Genomic DNA, 17,918 nt, shown 5'->3' with positions numbered 1-17,918 from the left:
GCTCTGCAGGGAGATCAGGAGAGCAGAGAGCGGCCATCACACATAATCGCACAAAGCTCTGCAGGGAGAGCAGAGCACGGCCATCACACACATAATCGCACACAACTCTGTAGGGACATTAGGAGAGCAGAGAGCGGCCATAACACATATAATCACACACAGCTCTGTAGGGACATCAGGAGAGCAGAGAGCGGCCATCACACATATATCACACACAGCTCTGCAGGGAGATCAGGAGAGCAGAGAGCGGCCATCACACATATAATCACACACCGCTCTACAGTGAGATCAGGAGAGCAGAGAGCGGCCATCACACATATAATCACACACAGCTCTGCAGGGAGATCAGGAGAGCAGAGAGCGGCCATCACACATATAATCACAGCTCTGCAGGGAGAGCTGAGAGCGACCATCACACATTTAATCTCACACAGCTCTGTAGGGACATCAGGAGAGCAGAGAGCAGCCATCACACACAGCTCTGCAGGGACATCAGGAGAGCAGAGAGCGGCCATCACACATATAATCTCACACAGCTCTGCAGGGAGATCAGGAGACTGGCCATTACACATATAGTCACACACAGCTCTGCAGGGACATCAGGAGACTGGCCATTACACATATAGTCACACACAGCTCTGCAGGAACATCAGGAGACTGGCCATTACACATATAGTCACACACAGCTCTGCAGGGAGATCAGGAGACTGGCCATTACACATATAGTCACACACAGCTCTGCAGGGAGATCAGGAGACTGGCCATTACACATATAGTCACACACAGCTCTGCAGGGACATCAGGAGACTGGCCATTACACATATAGTCACACACAGCTCTGCAGCGACATCAGGAGACTGGCCATTACACATATAGTCACACATAGCTCTGCAGGGACATCAGGAGAGCGGCCATTACACATATAGTCACACACAGCTCTGCAGGGAGATCAGGAGACTGGCCATTACACATATAGTCACACACAGCTCTGCAGGGAGATCAGGAGACTGGCCATTACACATATAGTCACACACAGCTCTGCAGGGACATCAGGAGACTGGCCATCACACATATAGTCACACACAGCTCTGCAGGGAGATCAGGAGACTGGCCATTACACATATAGTCACACACAGCTCTGCAGGGACATCAGGAGACTGGCCATTACACATATAGTCACACACAGCTCTGCAGGGACATCAGGAGACTGGCCATTACACATAGTCACACACAGCTCTGCAGGGAGATCAGGAGAGCAGAGAGCGGCCATCACACATATAATCTCACACGGCTCTGCAGGGAGATCAGGAGAGCAGAGAGCGGCCATCACACATAATCGCACACAACTCTGTAGGGACATCAGGAGAGCAGAGAGCGGCCATCACACATCACACACAGCTCTGCAGGGAGATCAGGAGAGCAGAGAGCAGCCATCACACATATAATCTCACACAGCTCTGCAGGGACATCAGGAGACTGGCCATCACACGTATAATCACACACAGCTCTACAGGGAGATCAGGAGACTGGCCATTACACATATAGTCACACACAGCTCTGCAGGGACATCAGGAGACTGGCCATTACACATATAGTCACACACAGCTCTGCAGGGACATCAGGAGACTGGCCATTACACATATAGTCACACACAGCTCTGCAGGGACATCAGGAGACTGGCCATTGCACATATAGTCACACACAGCTCTGCAGGGACATCAGGAGAGCAGAGAGCGGCCATTACACATATAGTCACACACAGCTCTGCAGGGACATCAGGAAAGCAGAGAGCGGCCATCACACATATAGTCACACACAGCTCTGCAGGGAGATCAGGAGACTGGCCATCACACATATAGTCACACACAGCTCTGCAGGGAGATCAGGAGACTGGCCATCACACATATAGTCACACACAGCTCTGCAGGGAGATCAGGAGACTGGCCATTACACATATAGTCACACATAGCTCTGCAGGGACATCAGGAAAGCAGAGAGCGGCCATCACACATATAGTCACACACAGCTCTGCAGGGACATCAGGAGACTGGCCATTACACATATAGTCACACACAGCTCTGCAGGGACATCAGGAGACTGGCCATTACACATATAGTCACACACAGCTCTGCAGGGACATCAGGAGACTGGCCATTACACATATAGTCACACATAGCTCTGCAGGGACATCAGGAGACTGGCCATTACACATATAGTCACACACAGCTCTGCAGGGACATCAGGAGACTGGCCATTACACATATAGTCACACACAGCTCTGCAGGGACATCAGGAGACTGGCCATTACACATATAGTCACACACAGCTCTGCAGGGACATCAGGAGACTGGCCATTACACATATAGTCACACACAGCTCTGCAGGGACATCAGGAGAGCGGCCATTACACATATAGTCACACACAGCTCTGCAGGGACATCAGGAGACTGGCCATTACACATATAGTCACACATAGCTCTGCAGGGACATCAGGAGACTGGCCATTACACATATACGGTAGTCACACACAGCTCTGCAGGGACATCAGGAGAGCGGCCATTACACATATAGTCACACATAGCTCTGCAGGGACATCAGGAGACTGGCCATTACACATATAGTCACACACAGCTCTGCAGGGAGATCAGGAGACTGGCCATTACACATATAGTCACACACAGCTCTGCAGGGACATCAGGAGACTGGCCATTACACATATAGTCACACATAGCTCTGCAGGGACATCAGGAGACTGGCCATTACACATATAGTCACACATAGCTCTGCAGGGACATCAGGAGACTGGCCATTACACATGTAGTCACACATAGCTCTGCAGGGACATCAGGAGACTGGCCATTACACATATAGTCACACATAGCTCTGCAGGGACATCAGGAGACTGGTGATTACACATGTAGTCACACACAGCTCTGCAGGGACATCAGGAGACTGGCCATTACACATATAGTCACACACAGCTCTGCAGGGACATCAGGAGACTGGCCATTACACATATAGTCACACACAGCTCTGCAGGGACATCAGGAGACTGGCCATTACACATAGTCACACACAGCTCTGCAGGGACATCAGGAGACTGGCCATTACACATATAGTCACACACAGCTCTGCAGGGACATCAGGAGAGCGGCCATTACACATATAGTCACACATAGCTCTGCAGGGACATCAGGAGACTGGCCATTACACATATAGTCACACATAGCTCTGCAGGGACATCAGGAGACTGGCCATTACACATAGTCACACACAGCTCTGCAGGGACATCAGGAGACTGGCCATTACACATATAGTCACACACAGCTCTGCAGGGACATCAGGAGAGCGGCCATTACACATATAGTCACACATAGCTCTGCAGGGACATCAGGAGACTGGCCATTACACATATAGTCACACACAGCTCTGCAGGGACATCAGGAGACTGGCCATTACACATATAGTCACACACAGCTCTGCAGGGACATCAGGAGACTGGCCATTACACATATAGTCACACACAGCTCTGCAGGGACATCAGGAGACTGGCCATTACACATATAGTCACACACAGCTCTGCAGGGACATCAGGAGACTGGCCATTACACATATAGTCACACACAGCTCTGCAGGGACATCAGGAGACTGGCCATTACACATATAGTCACACATAGCTCTGCAGGGACATCAGGAGACTGGCCATTACACATATAGTCACACACAGCTCTGCAGGGAGATCAGGAGACTGGCCATTACACATATAGTCACACACAGCTCTGCAGGGACATCAGGAGACTGGCCATTACACATAGTCACACACAGCTCTGCAGGGACATCAGGAGACTGGCCATTACACATAGTCACACACAGCTCTGCAGGGACATCAGGAGACTGGCCATTACACATATAGTCACACACAGCTCTGCAGGGAGATCAGGAGACTGGCCATTACACATATAGTCACACACAGCTCTGCAGGGACATCAGGAGAGCAGAGAGCGGCCATCACACCGGTAAAGTCCACTGTTATTTCTAATCATCTCTGAAGGCAGGTTCCCAAGGAGGTCAGTGTCTGTCCCACAGCCTGGGCTTGTTTACATGTAGAAAAAACGTGTACTTCTCTGGAATAAGACATTGGATCACAGATATCAAGGTATCATTGTATTCAGCTTCCTATGACGTACTGTACATGCCCATATAGGCGGCTTAGGAGGGCTGATCCTTTATGACCGATTCCTTTTAGGGTTCGCTCGGACACGTTGATTCTCTCCATGTGAGAGATGCAGATGAATTCTGTAAATGACACTGCTTTTACTGTGATTTGATCCTCTCACATGCGAGAATCAGTATGTATACATATGTTTATTTATTCATATATATATATATATATATACATATATATGTATATATTTTTATATATTTTTCCCTTTTTAATACCCCCCTCTTCATTTATGTGTTGTTTCATTAACACTCATTGTCCTTTATACCATTTTATATCAACCTATAACATTATATATAATTTTAATATCATGACAGCCCTGCATTTATTCATGTTTTTATCATATGATTCTATTGCGTTTTTATCTATTCCTTTCTCTTTCCTCCAGCTTATTGTCTACACATCCCCAACACCTTCATTTGAATCACTGTAGATTTTACTCTATAGTATTCCATGTTTTGTTGTTTTGTTTTTTTTTTTTTTTTTTTTTTCATACTCATTTGTGTGCTTTCGTGCACTATAAGGAAGCAATTCTTTCTCTTCGATTGTTTAACGTAGGCGCAGTAAGTTTATTTTTCACGGGTATGAACTCCTGCACTTCTTACTGTTTTGAACTCACATCACCCCATCATGCACACGCTCTAGCAGTCCTCTCTCTTTCACAGGGAACCGCTCCTCTTCTCTACCTGCTGAGAACAGGTGTATTGAGCTTTTTTTCCCACGGTTATGATTTTTCATTACCTTTCAGTCTATTAAACTCTTGTCACCTTTCCCACGCATACGCTTTAACAATTTTCCCTTTCTATAGAACCGCTCCATAGTGGAGTGGATTCTTTGCCCTTAAATATCAATTACTTTTAATCTAGCGATTCCCTATACACCACTAATATTTTTTTGTATGTATGTATATATATATATATATATATATATATATGTGTGTATATATGTATATATATGTATATAATTTTTTCTTGCAACTCAAGTTTAATAATAAAAAAAGTTTTTTTTTTTTTTTTTCTTCCTGTCCCTCTCACATGTAAATATGCCGTTTTTATATATTCAAAAGACACATAAGAGAGATTTATTTTAGCAAATATGCACTTTCTATGTATTTTAATCCCACTACCTTGTGCCTGTTCCACATATTATTTATGTTCACTTTCCCCAAGTACAAATCCACAGTAACCATATTCCTGTTTAGTGTAGAGGTTTGGCTCCTGTGCTGTCACCTACACTTTCTGGGTTCGCACACCATCTGCTTTTCTTTTACCCTCGTCCCCACTTTTTTCTTTTTATACTCTTTTATTAAATAACACGCAATAATTATTTATTTTTATGTTTTTTTATTGATCCTTCACTGATCCACTAATTTTCTCCTTGAGATTTTCATGTTATTTCACGGTAATTCCTTCGGTTCATTTGTGCTGATTTAATGTGTGCTTTCCCCTTTTTTTTTTTTTCTCTTCTCCATGCGGCGCTGAGTCATCGGCTCTGAGTCATATGGGCTGTTCACTTTTCAAATGCATATGTAGCTACTGGTCTTCCTTTATATAGGCTCTGTTGCCCCTTTTTTGTAATATGATTTATTTTCCTGAGGAAGGAGACGGAGATGTCTCTGAAACGCGTAGAATTATGAAATAAAGGAAATCTTTTTCATCTACAACATCAGTGGTTTTTAGCGCGGCATTTAAACCGGTTTTCTCTTTACCTGACCTATATTTTATATACTGCATTCCGGGGCCGCTGCTAAACCACGAAAAGGCACTCACATGCGATCATAAGGAGTTGTGACTTTCACAACCCTACCAGGTGAGTGTACCTCTTTCTGTCTCTCTACCCTCATACCGGGTAAGACCCTATTGCGCTTTTTCCCCCTACAGCTATGCGAGAATCAGAGCACAGGTGAGAAGTTAATTTCTCAATCTTTTCCAATGTTTGTGTCTGCGTATCTAGGACTTCACTGGGATGTCATCTCAATGCAGTCCAATGTTTTGCATAGATGTGAATGGGTGCGTGCCATCTGGTATACGCTGCCTATTGCAGCATACAGTGACTTTTTCTTATGCCAGATTGGCATGAGAAAAAAAAAAAAAGTGGTAGTGGGCACTGCTCCATAGCATAACATTGGAGCAAGTGCTATATGTGAAAACCTCAAGCCGCACTCGTCCGCTGTATACGCCAGTGTGAGGGAGCCCATAGAGTTGTTGAGTAGTCAATAGATAATATTTCGTGTACAAGATCATGAGATTTCTCAGAACCACAGTGTCCGGTGTATACACCTGCCATATACTGTATGAAGTAATTGATATTTCTTGATCAGATCTTACACATTTAGTGACATTTCTTACATTGACATAGCTAATGTTTCCTTTACATTTCTTTGCAGTGTCCCCCGAATCCCGTGGGCCTTTGCAATGACTGAGATGTGTGGAGTGGTACTTTGTTATATTTGGTTGCTCGTATTGCTTCTCCACAGACACAGGTAATCAATTGGACTTTTTAAGTGTGTTTCTTTGTATGTAAGCTTTAGTAGGTCTAGATAAGTGTTGATTGCCTTAATAAATGGTCTGCAGAACTGTGTAGGTTGTAAAAAGTTTATATTTCTTTTCTGCTATACTGTTGATGTGAGTGGTGCTGCAGAATTCTATTGATCCGTTCTGAATGGCTCCAAGTGCTGTAGACAATGGTTACTCCGTCTTTCTTCAGCGCTCTATTGGGAGACCCAGACGATTGGGGTATAGCTGCTGCCCTCTGGAGGCCACACAAAGCACTACACTAAAAAGTGCAAGGCCCCTCCCCCTCTGGCTATACCCCCCCGTGGTATCACGGGTTCTCCAGTTTTAGCTTTGTGTGCGAAGGAGGTCAGACATCCACGCATAGCTCCACAGATTTTAGTCAGCAGTAGCTGCTGACTATTTCGGATGGAAGAAAAGAGGACACATATAGTGTCCCCAGCATGCTCCCTTCTCACCCCTGGATGGTGTTGTAAGGTTGAGGTACCTATTGCTGGTACGGAGGCTGGAGCCCACATGCTGTTTTCCTTCCACATCCCCCTGAGGGGCTCTGAGGAAGTGGGATCCTGCCGGCCTCAAAGCTCTGATGCCGGGCTCCATCCACAGACCCATTTGAACCTGCTGGATACGGAGCTGGAGTACCGTTCAGGGACATGGCCCTGCACCATTACAGGTACTCTGTGTCCCCGTACACACAGGCACAGCACACTCCAGACTTGCTGGGTGTGCTAGTGCGCCGGGGACAGTAAAGGGTTACAGTCACTGCAGCCTTGCTGAGTGACTTTGTGTTTTGGGAACTACCGCGCCGGACGCTCCGGGAGCGGCGGCGCGGCTGGGACTTGTAGTTCGCCGGGGACTGGGCGCCGACCGCGCTTTTACGGCGGCGGCGCTTATAACTCCAGTCCCCGGCTTCTGCGGCCTAGTGCCGCTTCGTTCCCGCCCCCTCCCTGTCACTCAGGGAAGGGGACAGGCGCTGAACAATCAGCAGCGCCGAGGGCTGGAGCCTTTTTACATGCTCCAGCCCTCTCACTGCACACTGTCGGGCGCCGGATTCCCGCTCTGCCTTGGGGGCACGCCCACGGCCCGCCCCTCCTCAACGAGCTGGGGAAGAAGCCGGCAGCCATTACAGAGCTCGGGGCACCAAGGCAGGACAGTGGCGTTCATACACCCGCTTATAGGCGGGCGGTAAGGGCACACATAGTGCTGACCACAATAGATATGCAGTGTTGTTTTTAACTGCATAGGTCGCTGTATGCCCGCTTGGGGAGCGACTCATCAGCAGCAGGAAAGCAGGTGTGCTAAAGCACAGGCTTTCTAGGCTGCTTGTTTTGCACGACTGAGGTGTTCATTTGTGTTTATGCTGATATGCTATACCTTGCACTGTACAGTCGCTAGTTTTAGCTATATTCTTCTGGAATGGCTAGACTACAGCAGCAGAAAACCAAGGGTGCTGGGGCACAGGTTTTTTTCTATGCTGCTTGTATTGCAGGGGCTGCAGTGTGCATTGGTACTTGTGCTTGTATGCTATACATTGCACTGTATGGTCACTCTTCTGGGCTATATTCCCCTAGATGACCAGTCTACAGCAGCAGAAGAGCAGAGGTGCCAGGGCACAGGCTTCTATGCTGCTTGTATTGCATGTGCTGCAGTGTTCATTTGTACTTGTGCTTGTATGCTATACATTGCACTGTAGGGTCACTCTTCTGGGCTATATTCCCCTAGATGACTAGTATACAGCAGCAGAAGAGCAGGGGTGCCAGGGCACAGGCTTCTATGCTGCTTGTATTGCTTGTGCTGCAGTGGTCATTTGTACTTTATGCCTGTATGCTATACATTGCAATGTACGGTCACCAATCTTGGCTATATACTTCTAGATAGCTAGTCGGCAGTGGCAAAAAAGCAACACAGTTTTCAGTGCTGTTTTTACTACATGGGATGCTGTTCATGACACCGTCCCATTGTGTGCATGCTCCCCTGTAGCACGTCGTCTGCCGGGGTCTCTAGCACTTCGTCTGCCGGGGCTCTACTAGTTGTGGCCAAAGAAACCTCCTGTCAACCCTGTCCATGGACAGGGACGGAGTAGTCATAATTTAGAGACTTGCACCCATGGGCAATCTACTTGAACAAAAGGCAGCTCTTCAGGGCTTTGATACTGACATCGCTCTCAATCCGGATACACCGGGTGGTAACGCCATACGGAATGATCCTATACCGTCCACCAATGGAAGGTTGGATCTTCCTCCCTCAGCTCCCCCAGTGGAGATAGGAGACGAACAGGAGAAGTTCCTTTTCAGTGTCTCACGCAGATATTGAGTATTTTTCTGGCCACGCTGACTTCAGAGAAGCAGTCCAGGAACACCACGCTTACCAGATAAGCGTCTTCTCCAAACGTTTTTAGGATACACGTTATCCCTTTTTTCCCCTGACGTGGTCAGCGCTGGACCCAGGGTCCAAAGGTGGATTCTCCAATCTCCAGGCTTGCATATAGAGCCATAGTTGCACTGGAGATGGGGCTTCACTTAAAGATGCCATTCACAGACAGATGGACTCTGGTTGAAATCTGTCTAGGAGGCTATCGGCCTGTCGGTTGCTCCGGCATTCACAGCCGTATAGGCAACCTAACCTTTTCAGCGGTTCTTGCGCAGCTGGCCTTGAGCACATGTACATCTGTACCGCAGAGGCGTCCGTAACTCCGCAATGTCTGCACTGCGACTTACCCTATTAATGCTGTCCTAAAAGTACAGTCGAGGTTTCGGTCCTTCCCAAGCTCGGGCAGGTCCCAATTGTCCTCGTGCAAAAGGGCTACAAAACCTCAGACGGGCTCAGATTCCGGCCGGGCTCAATCACGCCCAAAGAAGGCAGCCGGAGGAACCGCTACCAAGGCGGTCTCCTCATGACTCTCAGCTCTCTCCCTCTCTCCGCATCCGCGGTTGATGGCAGACTCCCCCGCCTTTGGCGACATTTAGCTGCCACAGGTCACAGACCGGTGGGTGACGGACATTGTGCTCACGTGCACAGGACAGTGTTCTGTTCTCGTCCTCCGACTCCATTCTTCAGAACGGCCCCACCTCTCCACCGAGCAGATGCCCTGCTGCAGGCGGTGGACGCTCTAAGAGCAGAAGGAGTGGTGATCCCTGTCCCCCCTCAGGAACGAGGGCGAGGGTTTGTACTCCAATCTCTTTGTGGCTCCAAAAATGGACGGTTCTTTCCGTCCTGTTCTGGTTCTGAAACTGCTCAACGAGCATGCGAACGCCAGGCGGTTCCGGATGGGATCCCTCCGATCCGTCATTGCCTCAATGTCTCGAGGAGACTTCCTTGCCTCAACAGACATCAAAGATGCCTATCTCCACGTGCCAATTGCTACGGAGCACCAACGTTTTCTACGTTTTGTGATAGGAGACGAACATCTTCTGTTCGTAGCTCTGCCATTCAGTCTGGCGACAGCCCCACGGGTGGGCACCAAGGTCATGGCAGCAGTGGTAGCAGTCTTGCACTCTCACGGAGTGATTCCGTACTTGGACGATCTACTCGTCAAAGCAACCTCCCTCGAGGCATGCCAACGCAGCCTGAATGTTACGCTGGAGACTCTCCAGACTTTCGGGTGGATCATCAATTTGGCAAGGTCAAATCTGTCTCCGACTCAATCACTAACGTATCTCGGCATGGAGTTTCATACTCTATCAGCCATAGTGAAGCTTCCGCTGAACCAGCAGCGTTCACTGTGGACAGAGGTGCAGTCTCTCCTTCAAGGCCAGTCGCACCCCTTAAGGCGCCTCATGCACTTCCTAAGGAAGATGGTGGCAGCCATCGAGGCAGTTCTCTTTGCGCAGTTTCATCTGCGCCAACGGCAATCGGACATTCTCCGCAAATGGGATGGGCAGTCAACCTCCCTGGACGGGAAGTCTCCCTTTCCCTGACGGCCGAGGACTCTCTGCAATAGTGGCTTATTCCCACCTCATTGCCATAGCCCCCATCCTGGGCAGTGGTCACGACAGATACGAGTCTGTCAGGGTGGGGAGCAGTTTGTCTCCGCCACATGGCTCAGGGGACGTGGACTCAGCAGGAGTCCACCCTTCAGTTCGATGTGCTGGAAATCGGGGCAGGGTATCTTACCCTATTAGCTTTCCAAAAGTGGCTAGAAGGGAGCAGATCCGAATCCAGTCGGACATCTCCACAGCGGTGGCATACATCAACCACCAAGGAGGGACACGCAGTCAGCAGCCTTCCAGGAAGTCCGGCGAATCCTCATGTGGGTGGAGGACACAGCATCCACCATATCCGCAGTTCACATCTCGGGCGTAGAAAACTGGGAAGCAGGCTTCCTCAGTCGCCAGGGCATGGACGCGGGGGAATGGTCCCTTCACCCGGACGTGTTTCAGGAAATCTGTTGCCGCTGGGGGGGGGCCGGACGTCGACCTAATGGCGTCTCGGCACACCAACAAGGTCCCGGCATTTATGGCACGATCGCGCGATCACAGAGCTCTGGCGGCAGACGCCTTAGTGCAAGATTGGTCGCAGTTCCGGCTCACATATGTGTTTCCACCTCTGGCACTCTTGCCCAGAGTACTGCGCAAAAATCAGATCCGATTGCAGCCGCGTCATACTCGTCGCACCAGACTGGCCGAGGAGATCGTGGTACCCGGACCTGTGGCATCTCACGGTCGGCCGACCGGGGTCACTACCAGACCGACCAGACTTACTGTCTCAAGGGCCGTTTTTCTCCATCGGAATTCTGCGGCCCTGAACCTGACTGTGTGGCTTGTGTGTCCTGGATCCTAGCGTCTTCAGGATTATCCCAAGGGGTCGTTGCCACCATGAGACAGGCTAGGAAGCCCACGTCTGCTAAGATCTACCACAGAACGTGGAAGGTTTTCTTAATCTGGTGCTCTACTCAGGGAGTGTCTCCCTGGCCATTTGCATTGCCTATCTTTCTTTCCTTCCTACAATAGGAGTTAGAAAAGGGCTTGTCGCTAGACTCCCTCAAAGGGCAAGTCTCAGCACTATCCGTGTTCTTTCAGAAGCGTCTAGCACGTCTTTCTAAGGTGCGCACGTTCCCGCAGGGGGTTTGTCATATCGTACCCCCGTACAAGGGGCCGTTGGATCCATGGGATCTGAACAGGGTTCTAGTTGCTCTCCAGAAGCCGCCTTTCGAGCCTCTGAAGGAAGTTTCTTTTTCTCGCCTGTCACAGAAGGTGGCGTTTCTCGTTGCGATCACATCGCTTCGGCGAGTGTCTGAGCTGGCAGCTCTGTCATCCAAGGCTCCCTTCCTGGTGTTTTCACCAGGACAAGGTAGTGCTGCGCATCATTCCGGAGTTTCTCCCTAAGGTAGTATCCTCGTTTCATCTTAATCAGGATATCTCCTTACCGTCCTTTTGCACTCATCCGGTTCACCGGTATGAGAATGATTTACGTTTGCTAGATCTGGTGAGAGCACTCAGAATCTACATTTCACGCACGGCGCCCGTACGCCGTTCCGATGCCCTTGTCGCTGGTACGCGCAAGAGGTTGCAGGCTTCTAAAGCCACCCTGGCTCGATGGATCAAAGAACCAATTCTGGAAGCCTACCGTTTTGCAGGGCTTCCGGTTCTTTCAGGGCTGAAAGCCCATTCAACCAGAGCCGTGAGTGCGTCCTGGGCGCTACGACACCAGGCTTCGGCTCAACAGGTGTGCCAGGCAACTACCTGGTCGAGTCTGCACACTTTCACCAAACATTTTCAGGTGCATACCTATGCTTCGGCGGATGCCAGCTTAGGTAGAAGAGTCCTGCGGGCGGCAGTGACATCCCCGTAGGGGAGGGCTGTTTTGCAGCTCTAACATGAGGTATCTCTTTACCCACCCAGGGACAGCTTTTGGACGTCCCAATCGTCTGGGTCTCCCAATAGAGCGCTGAAGAAGAAGGGAATTTTGTTACTTACCGTAAATTCCTTTTCTTCTAGCTCTTATTGGGAGACCCAGCACCCGCCCTGTTGTCCTTCGGGATTTCTTGGTTGTTTGCGGGTACACATGTTGTTCATGTTGAACGGTTTTTCAGTTCTCCGACGTTATTCGGAGTTAATTTGTTTAAACCAGTTATTGGCTTCCTCCTTCTTGCTTTGGCACTAAAACTGGAGAACCCGTGATACCACGGGGGGGTATAGCCAGAGGGGGAGGGGCCTTGCACTTTTTAGTGTAGTGCTTTGTGTGGCCTCCAGAGGGCAGCAGCTATACCCCAATCGTCTGGGTCTCCCAATAAGAGCTAGAAGAAAAGGAATTTACGGTAAGTAACAAAATTCCCTTCTTTCAATCCAAGCTTCCTTCAGCAATAAAACGTTCTTACCGAGCACATTGTAATAGTTGATTGAAGATCGCAATACATTTAATGATTGAAATTATGGCTACATTCACACAGATGTCAGAGGCTTCATTTGAAGCTCCTTTTGTCAGTCCCTTTTAAAGGGGTTATCCAGCTTATTTTGCTTATTTTTGTTTATTGCACTATTGTGCTACACAAGGGTGGGTAGGTAGATGGCAACTACCTACCTACCCTGCTGTCAGCATCTTTTCCCAGGCTCGGAGCAGTAATGTAACCGCACTCCTGTCGAGATTTTGCTGCTTCCTGTGATATCACGTCGAGCTTGTGCTCGCCTTGTAGACAGGGATCACATCCGGCATTATGTAGCTGCCCTGCTGGGCATGTACAGTGCATCAGTCCCCGCCCCCCTTCCCCCGCACCCTCCCACACATTCCGTAGTCTCCCACGCAATTGCTGTGAGACCCGTGAGGGGAGGGGCCTGGCGGCGGCTGCCTGTGGTGTCAGTGTCAGCCCCAGCACCACCGGGCCCCCTGCTCAGGATCTCACGTTCAAATGTATCGGCATCACAGATGCCAATACATTTGAAAGCACTGATAAGAGGGAGCGCTGCTTTTCATCACTGTCCCACTGTCTGTGCTCTGATAGTTATGGGCAGAGGACAGACAGCGAGCGAACGAGGAGCAGCGGCGTGGACCGAGGAAAGGCGAGTATGTATTCTCTACATGGTGGGGGCTATAATGGGGAGCGATGTGTGTCTGTGTGGGGGGTTGCAGAGCGCTTTGTGTGGGGGGTTGCAGAGCGCTGTGTGTGTAGGGGTGCAGAGCACTGTGTGTGTGTGGGGGGTCCAAAGCACCATGTTGGGGGGTGCAGAGCGCTGTGTGGTGCTGTTACTTCCAATTCTGTAGTAAAGAGAGGTCAGTGCTGGGCAGAATACTGACAACCAATGAGTGTGCAGGGGTGGGGCTGGACAGTGAGCCAGCTCTGACTGTGAGGTTCGGCATAGGAAGATTTCATGTTTGGTTGAGCTGCAGGTAAATAAAGTATCTGCAGAGAATAAAGGGATAATTCAAGAAGAACAAAAGTTAGAAAACAAAAAAAAATAATGTAGGGGTGTTTTATATGACAATACAGCACAGAGTAGCTTAAAAAATTGTTTATGTCAGATAACTCCTTTAAATTTGACAGGAGAAACAGCAAGCATTGGTAGGACAAGTGTTCCTCTGAAAGACAATCGGCTCCTTAACCTGTTCACAGCCACTGCTAATTTCCGTTGCTCTACTCAGTCATCGGAGCACAAATGATGGATCTCATGTGCATAGACTCATGGTGACCATTTGCGACCACAGATGATGAATGAAGCGTTGGTTGCACATATTCATTACTGATTTATTTGAATCAAATACATTTTTATTGGCATTTTAAACTTTTAAAGTGCAAAAATAGAAAACACCGTGTAAGACAATACCTTACACAAACACCCCTACCCTCCCCGGTCAACAGTCTCATCTGCTTGCACTTCATGTCTCTCCTATCCTTAGCAATAAAACCTTATTCCTGCTGACAGGCGTCCATCAGCCCCCATGTGCATCCTAGAATCCCAACAGCCTATCTTTCAGTAGTTCAAATGAGGGTTAGTCCTGGAAAGTCCAACCATTTGTTCCATATCTTTTCAAACTGTTTCATTTTACCCCCCTTAAGATAGATATTCTTCGCCATGAGGATAATGAAATTGACTTTCTGGACAAATTCTTTACGGTTTGGTGCCTTTTCTGACAACCAGTACCAGACAATAAGTTTCCTAGCCACATATAAAAAGCGCTAAAGCACTAGTTTCTCATGGTCCTCCACCCCCTTTTCATCCATGTAACCCAGCACACACACCAATGGATTTCTGGGTAGTACCACCTGCATCACTGATTGGATTAAGTTTAATTCTATGATCCAGAACCCCTGTAGGCACGGGCACTGCCACATTTGGGGCATTTAAATCTGCAGGGAGTCAGCCCACCCCTGTTGCCTTGTCATTCGCCATGTCACTCAGGACTGGGTCCAGCTCCTCTAAAAGCCCCCTGCATTCTCATGAGGACTGGCAGCTGAGCTCTGTTCAAAAATCCTTCCACCTCCCCTTTCATCGGGTGCATCTTAATGGAGTATAGATCAGCACTTTCAGGATGCGAGGAGTATTAGTAATTATTGCCCCTTCTACCGTTTGTAGGCGTGCAATATATGTAAATTATCTCTGTGCTGCAGCTATCACAGACAAGTGACCAGCCCGCTCCACATTTTCAAAGGACTGCATAGTTTGAAACATGTTCTTTCTCTCCGCCGTCTGTAGAGTCAATTTAGTAATCATTTTTTGGGCCGCCTTCATCCTATCTTGCCCAGCTGGCGTCTGGTCCAATATTAGAGCATTTTCCGCCTACCCCAATTCCTGAAGTGCAAACTAAGCCCACCTCCTTTGCCAATTTAATTTTAGAAATACCTCTTATGCACAGTCCCCTAAGATATGCCTTCATGGCTTCCCAAACCGTCCCAATTGATGCCGACCCCTCATTAAAACTTAAGATATTCCCGCAGAGCCTCACCAATACCGCCCCCTTCTTCCATTAACTGCAGCCAAAAGGGATTTACTTTCCATAGGGGCCTACCTTGGGTCCATCGCTTCCCAAGGTCTAGTTCAACACATAGGAGCGAATGATCTGGCACCGTTCTAGGGAGATATTTGGCTCCTACAACCAGCCCTTGCATTCTTTCATTGCCTAAAGCCAGATCAATACATGATCAGGACGCAAATGTAGCTGAGTAGCACAAATGTTGATATACCCCTGGATACAAAGTCAATTAAAGCAGTTTCCTTGAACAAGTTACCAAAGGGCGTACAGTTACCTCCCGCTTTCTGTACCTCTTACCCCCCTTATTCCAGTGGAAGTTTGGAATATTATTAAAGTCTCCCACTACCACAAAGGGAATTCCTAGAAACTCTGCAATTATATTGAGCAGTCTGTGTATGATTTTACTACAATGGTGGAGGTGTGTGTATATATATAGAGAGATGATCAATACAGGCCTAGTCACCAGCTTACACGACATACATACATACATACCGACCGCCTGTATCTGTGATGACTTTCAGACATTAAACAGCGTGCCCGAGCGGACCATTATACTGAACCCCCTGGAGTAGACGGATTACGTGGAATGGTTGTATCCCGCCCTGAGCCACCTTCTATTTAATAGATGCAGTCTCTCCGGTACAAGATGTGATTCCTGCAAACAAATCAGATCAGGTTTTTTTGTCCGTAAAAATTAGAATTCAGCTTGTCTTTTAATGCTAGAGGCTAGGCCCCTAACATTCCAATTAATTACTGTAATTTTATGTGCCCTGCCATTTTGCAGACCAGAAAATAGATGTCCCATGATAACCCCTTATATAAATCACATGAAACTGTTGACCCCTTTACCCCCCCATTGTGGGGAAAAAAACCTCAACAATAAACATACAGAAAAACATTGCTACAAGTCCCTTTTTCAACTGGTGTGGAGGTCATAACATTGCCTTAGCCTTTCCACCAGACACAGTGTCCGCCATTCGCCGATATTTCTCATCTAACAAGAACAGGGCCCAGCAGGCCAACATCATAAGGGAAAAAGGGTCTTGGGAGAGAGAGAGAGACAGTTCCTGTCTCCCCCCTTTTGCACGGTACCCAGCCTTGCATGTTGTTTGTACAGCAGTCCTGCCATGTCTTTATAATGTCCCTAAAAGAAAGTGGCGGAAGAAAGGAAGAGAAAAAAAGGGGGAGGGGGGTTCCCCTTCCTTCCTCCACTTGCTTGGATAGTTCTGTCCATATACTGTACCATTACGGTGTTACTTTGAACTGTAAAGTCCCGTTTCAGAACCATGTCTCCAGCTTCTCTTACCTTTATGACCAGCCAGCCTCCCTCAGCTAGAGTCCAAACCACCACAAAGTAGGTCCCATCAGCTATTAAAGTGTGAGGGTGAGGTGGGAGGCAGAGTGCCCCCAAAAGTCAGTCTTAAGCTTCCCCTTCTTGTCCCTCCCGTCACAAACGCTGCTCGTTGCCATCTAACCATCTTAGTGCTGTTTTAGGATCCAGTAATCCAGTAATTGCACAGTTCCTCCCGCCACCACTCTGAGCTTCGCCAGGTACATCTTTTGAGTATACCACATCTAGCTGCCGCAATCTTCTTTTGATATCAATAAATTTTGCTCTTTGCTTTTGCACTTCTATAGAGTAATCCAGGAATATTGAAATCTTGGAGCCATTAATAGTCCGGTCTGGATGTCCTCAGCCATGCTTCAAAATGTTGTCCCTGTCCCTATAGTGCAGTATTTTGGCCAAGTCAGGCCGCAGTGGATGTCCAGGAGGTAGAGGGCAGGTAGGGACCCTAAGGGCTTGCTCCACTGCATAGAGAGGGGTAAGATATCGGCCCCAATTTTAGATTTCAGCCATTATTCAAAGAATTCAGTTGGAGATGAGCCCTTCCACTTTCTCTGGTATGTCAATTAGTCTCAGATTATTATGCCTCAACCTGTTTTCCAAGGCGTCTGTCTTTGCCTGAAGTGTTGCTGCCATACGGTTCTCCATGACATTGACTCTCTGCTGCACTTCCCCTGTTCTTTCCTTCACCTTTTGCAACTTGTGACGCATGGATAACACATCCTTCCTGAGAATCTCCCAACGGCTGAGTGACCTCAGTGATGGAAGTTTTGTACTGCAACCAGCCATTAGAATGTTCTTAAGTGTGGGTTCTTCAGGGACAGGCGGCATATAGAGTTGCTCCCCCTGCCTCATAGTCTGAGATCCAGGATCTACCATCCCTGTCAAGGCCTGATTTCCAACGTCTCCACCGCTCCTGTCTGACCTCCCTCTC

The 17,918-nt window shown here is 48.4% G+C and overlaps 1 protein-coding gene across 2 annotated transcripts in view; it reads left to right on the top strand.

Moving 5' to 3' along the window:
* SAMD8 (sterile alpha motif domain containing 8) overlaps positions 1–17,918 on the top strand; it is a 231,887-nt gene that overhangs the window by 128,155 nt on the left and 85,814 nt on the right. For both annotated transcript variants that reach the window (XM_075349095.1, XM_075349094.1), the window contains one exon: positions 6,609–6,704. In XM_075349095.1, coding sequence (XP_075205210.1) covers positions 6,609–6,704 — 96 coding nt within the window. The remainder of the gene's footprint in view (positions 1–6,608; positions 6,705–17,918) is intronic.

Source organism: Anomaloglossus baeobatrachus, chromosome 5 (assembly GCF_048569485.1).
Source record: "Anomaloglossus baeobatrachus isolate aAnoBae1 chromosome 5, aAnoBae1.hap1, whole genome shotgun sequence".
Taxonomy (NCBI): Eukaryota; Metazoa; Chordata; class Amphibia; order Anura; family Aromobatidae; genus Anomaloglossus; species Anomaloglossus baeobatrachus.
The sequence above is the reverse complement of the archived record's forward strand: the minus strand, read 5'-3'. Positions and strand labels throughout refer to the sequence as shown.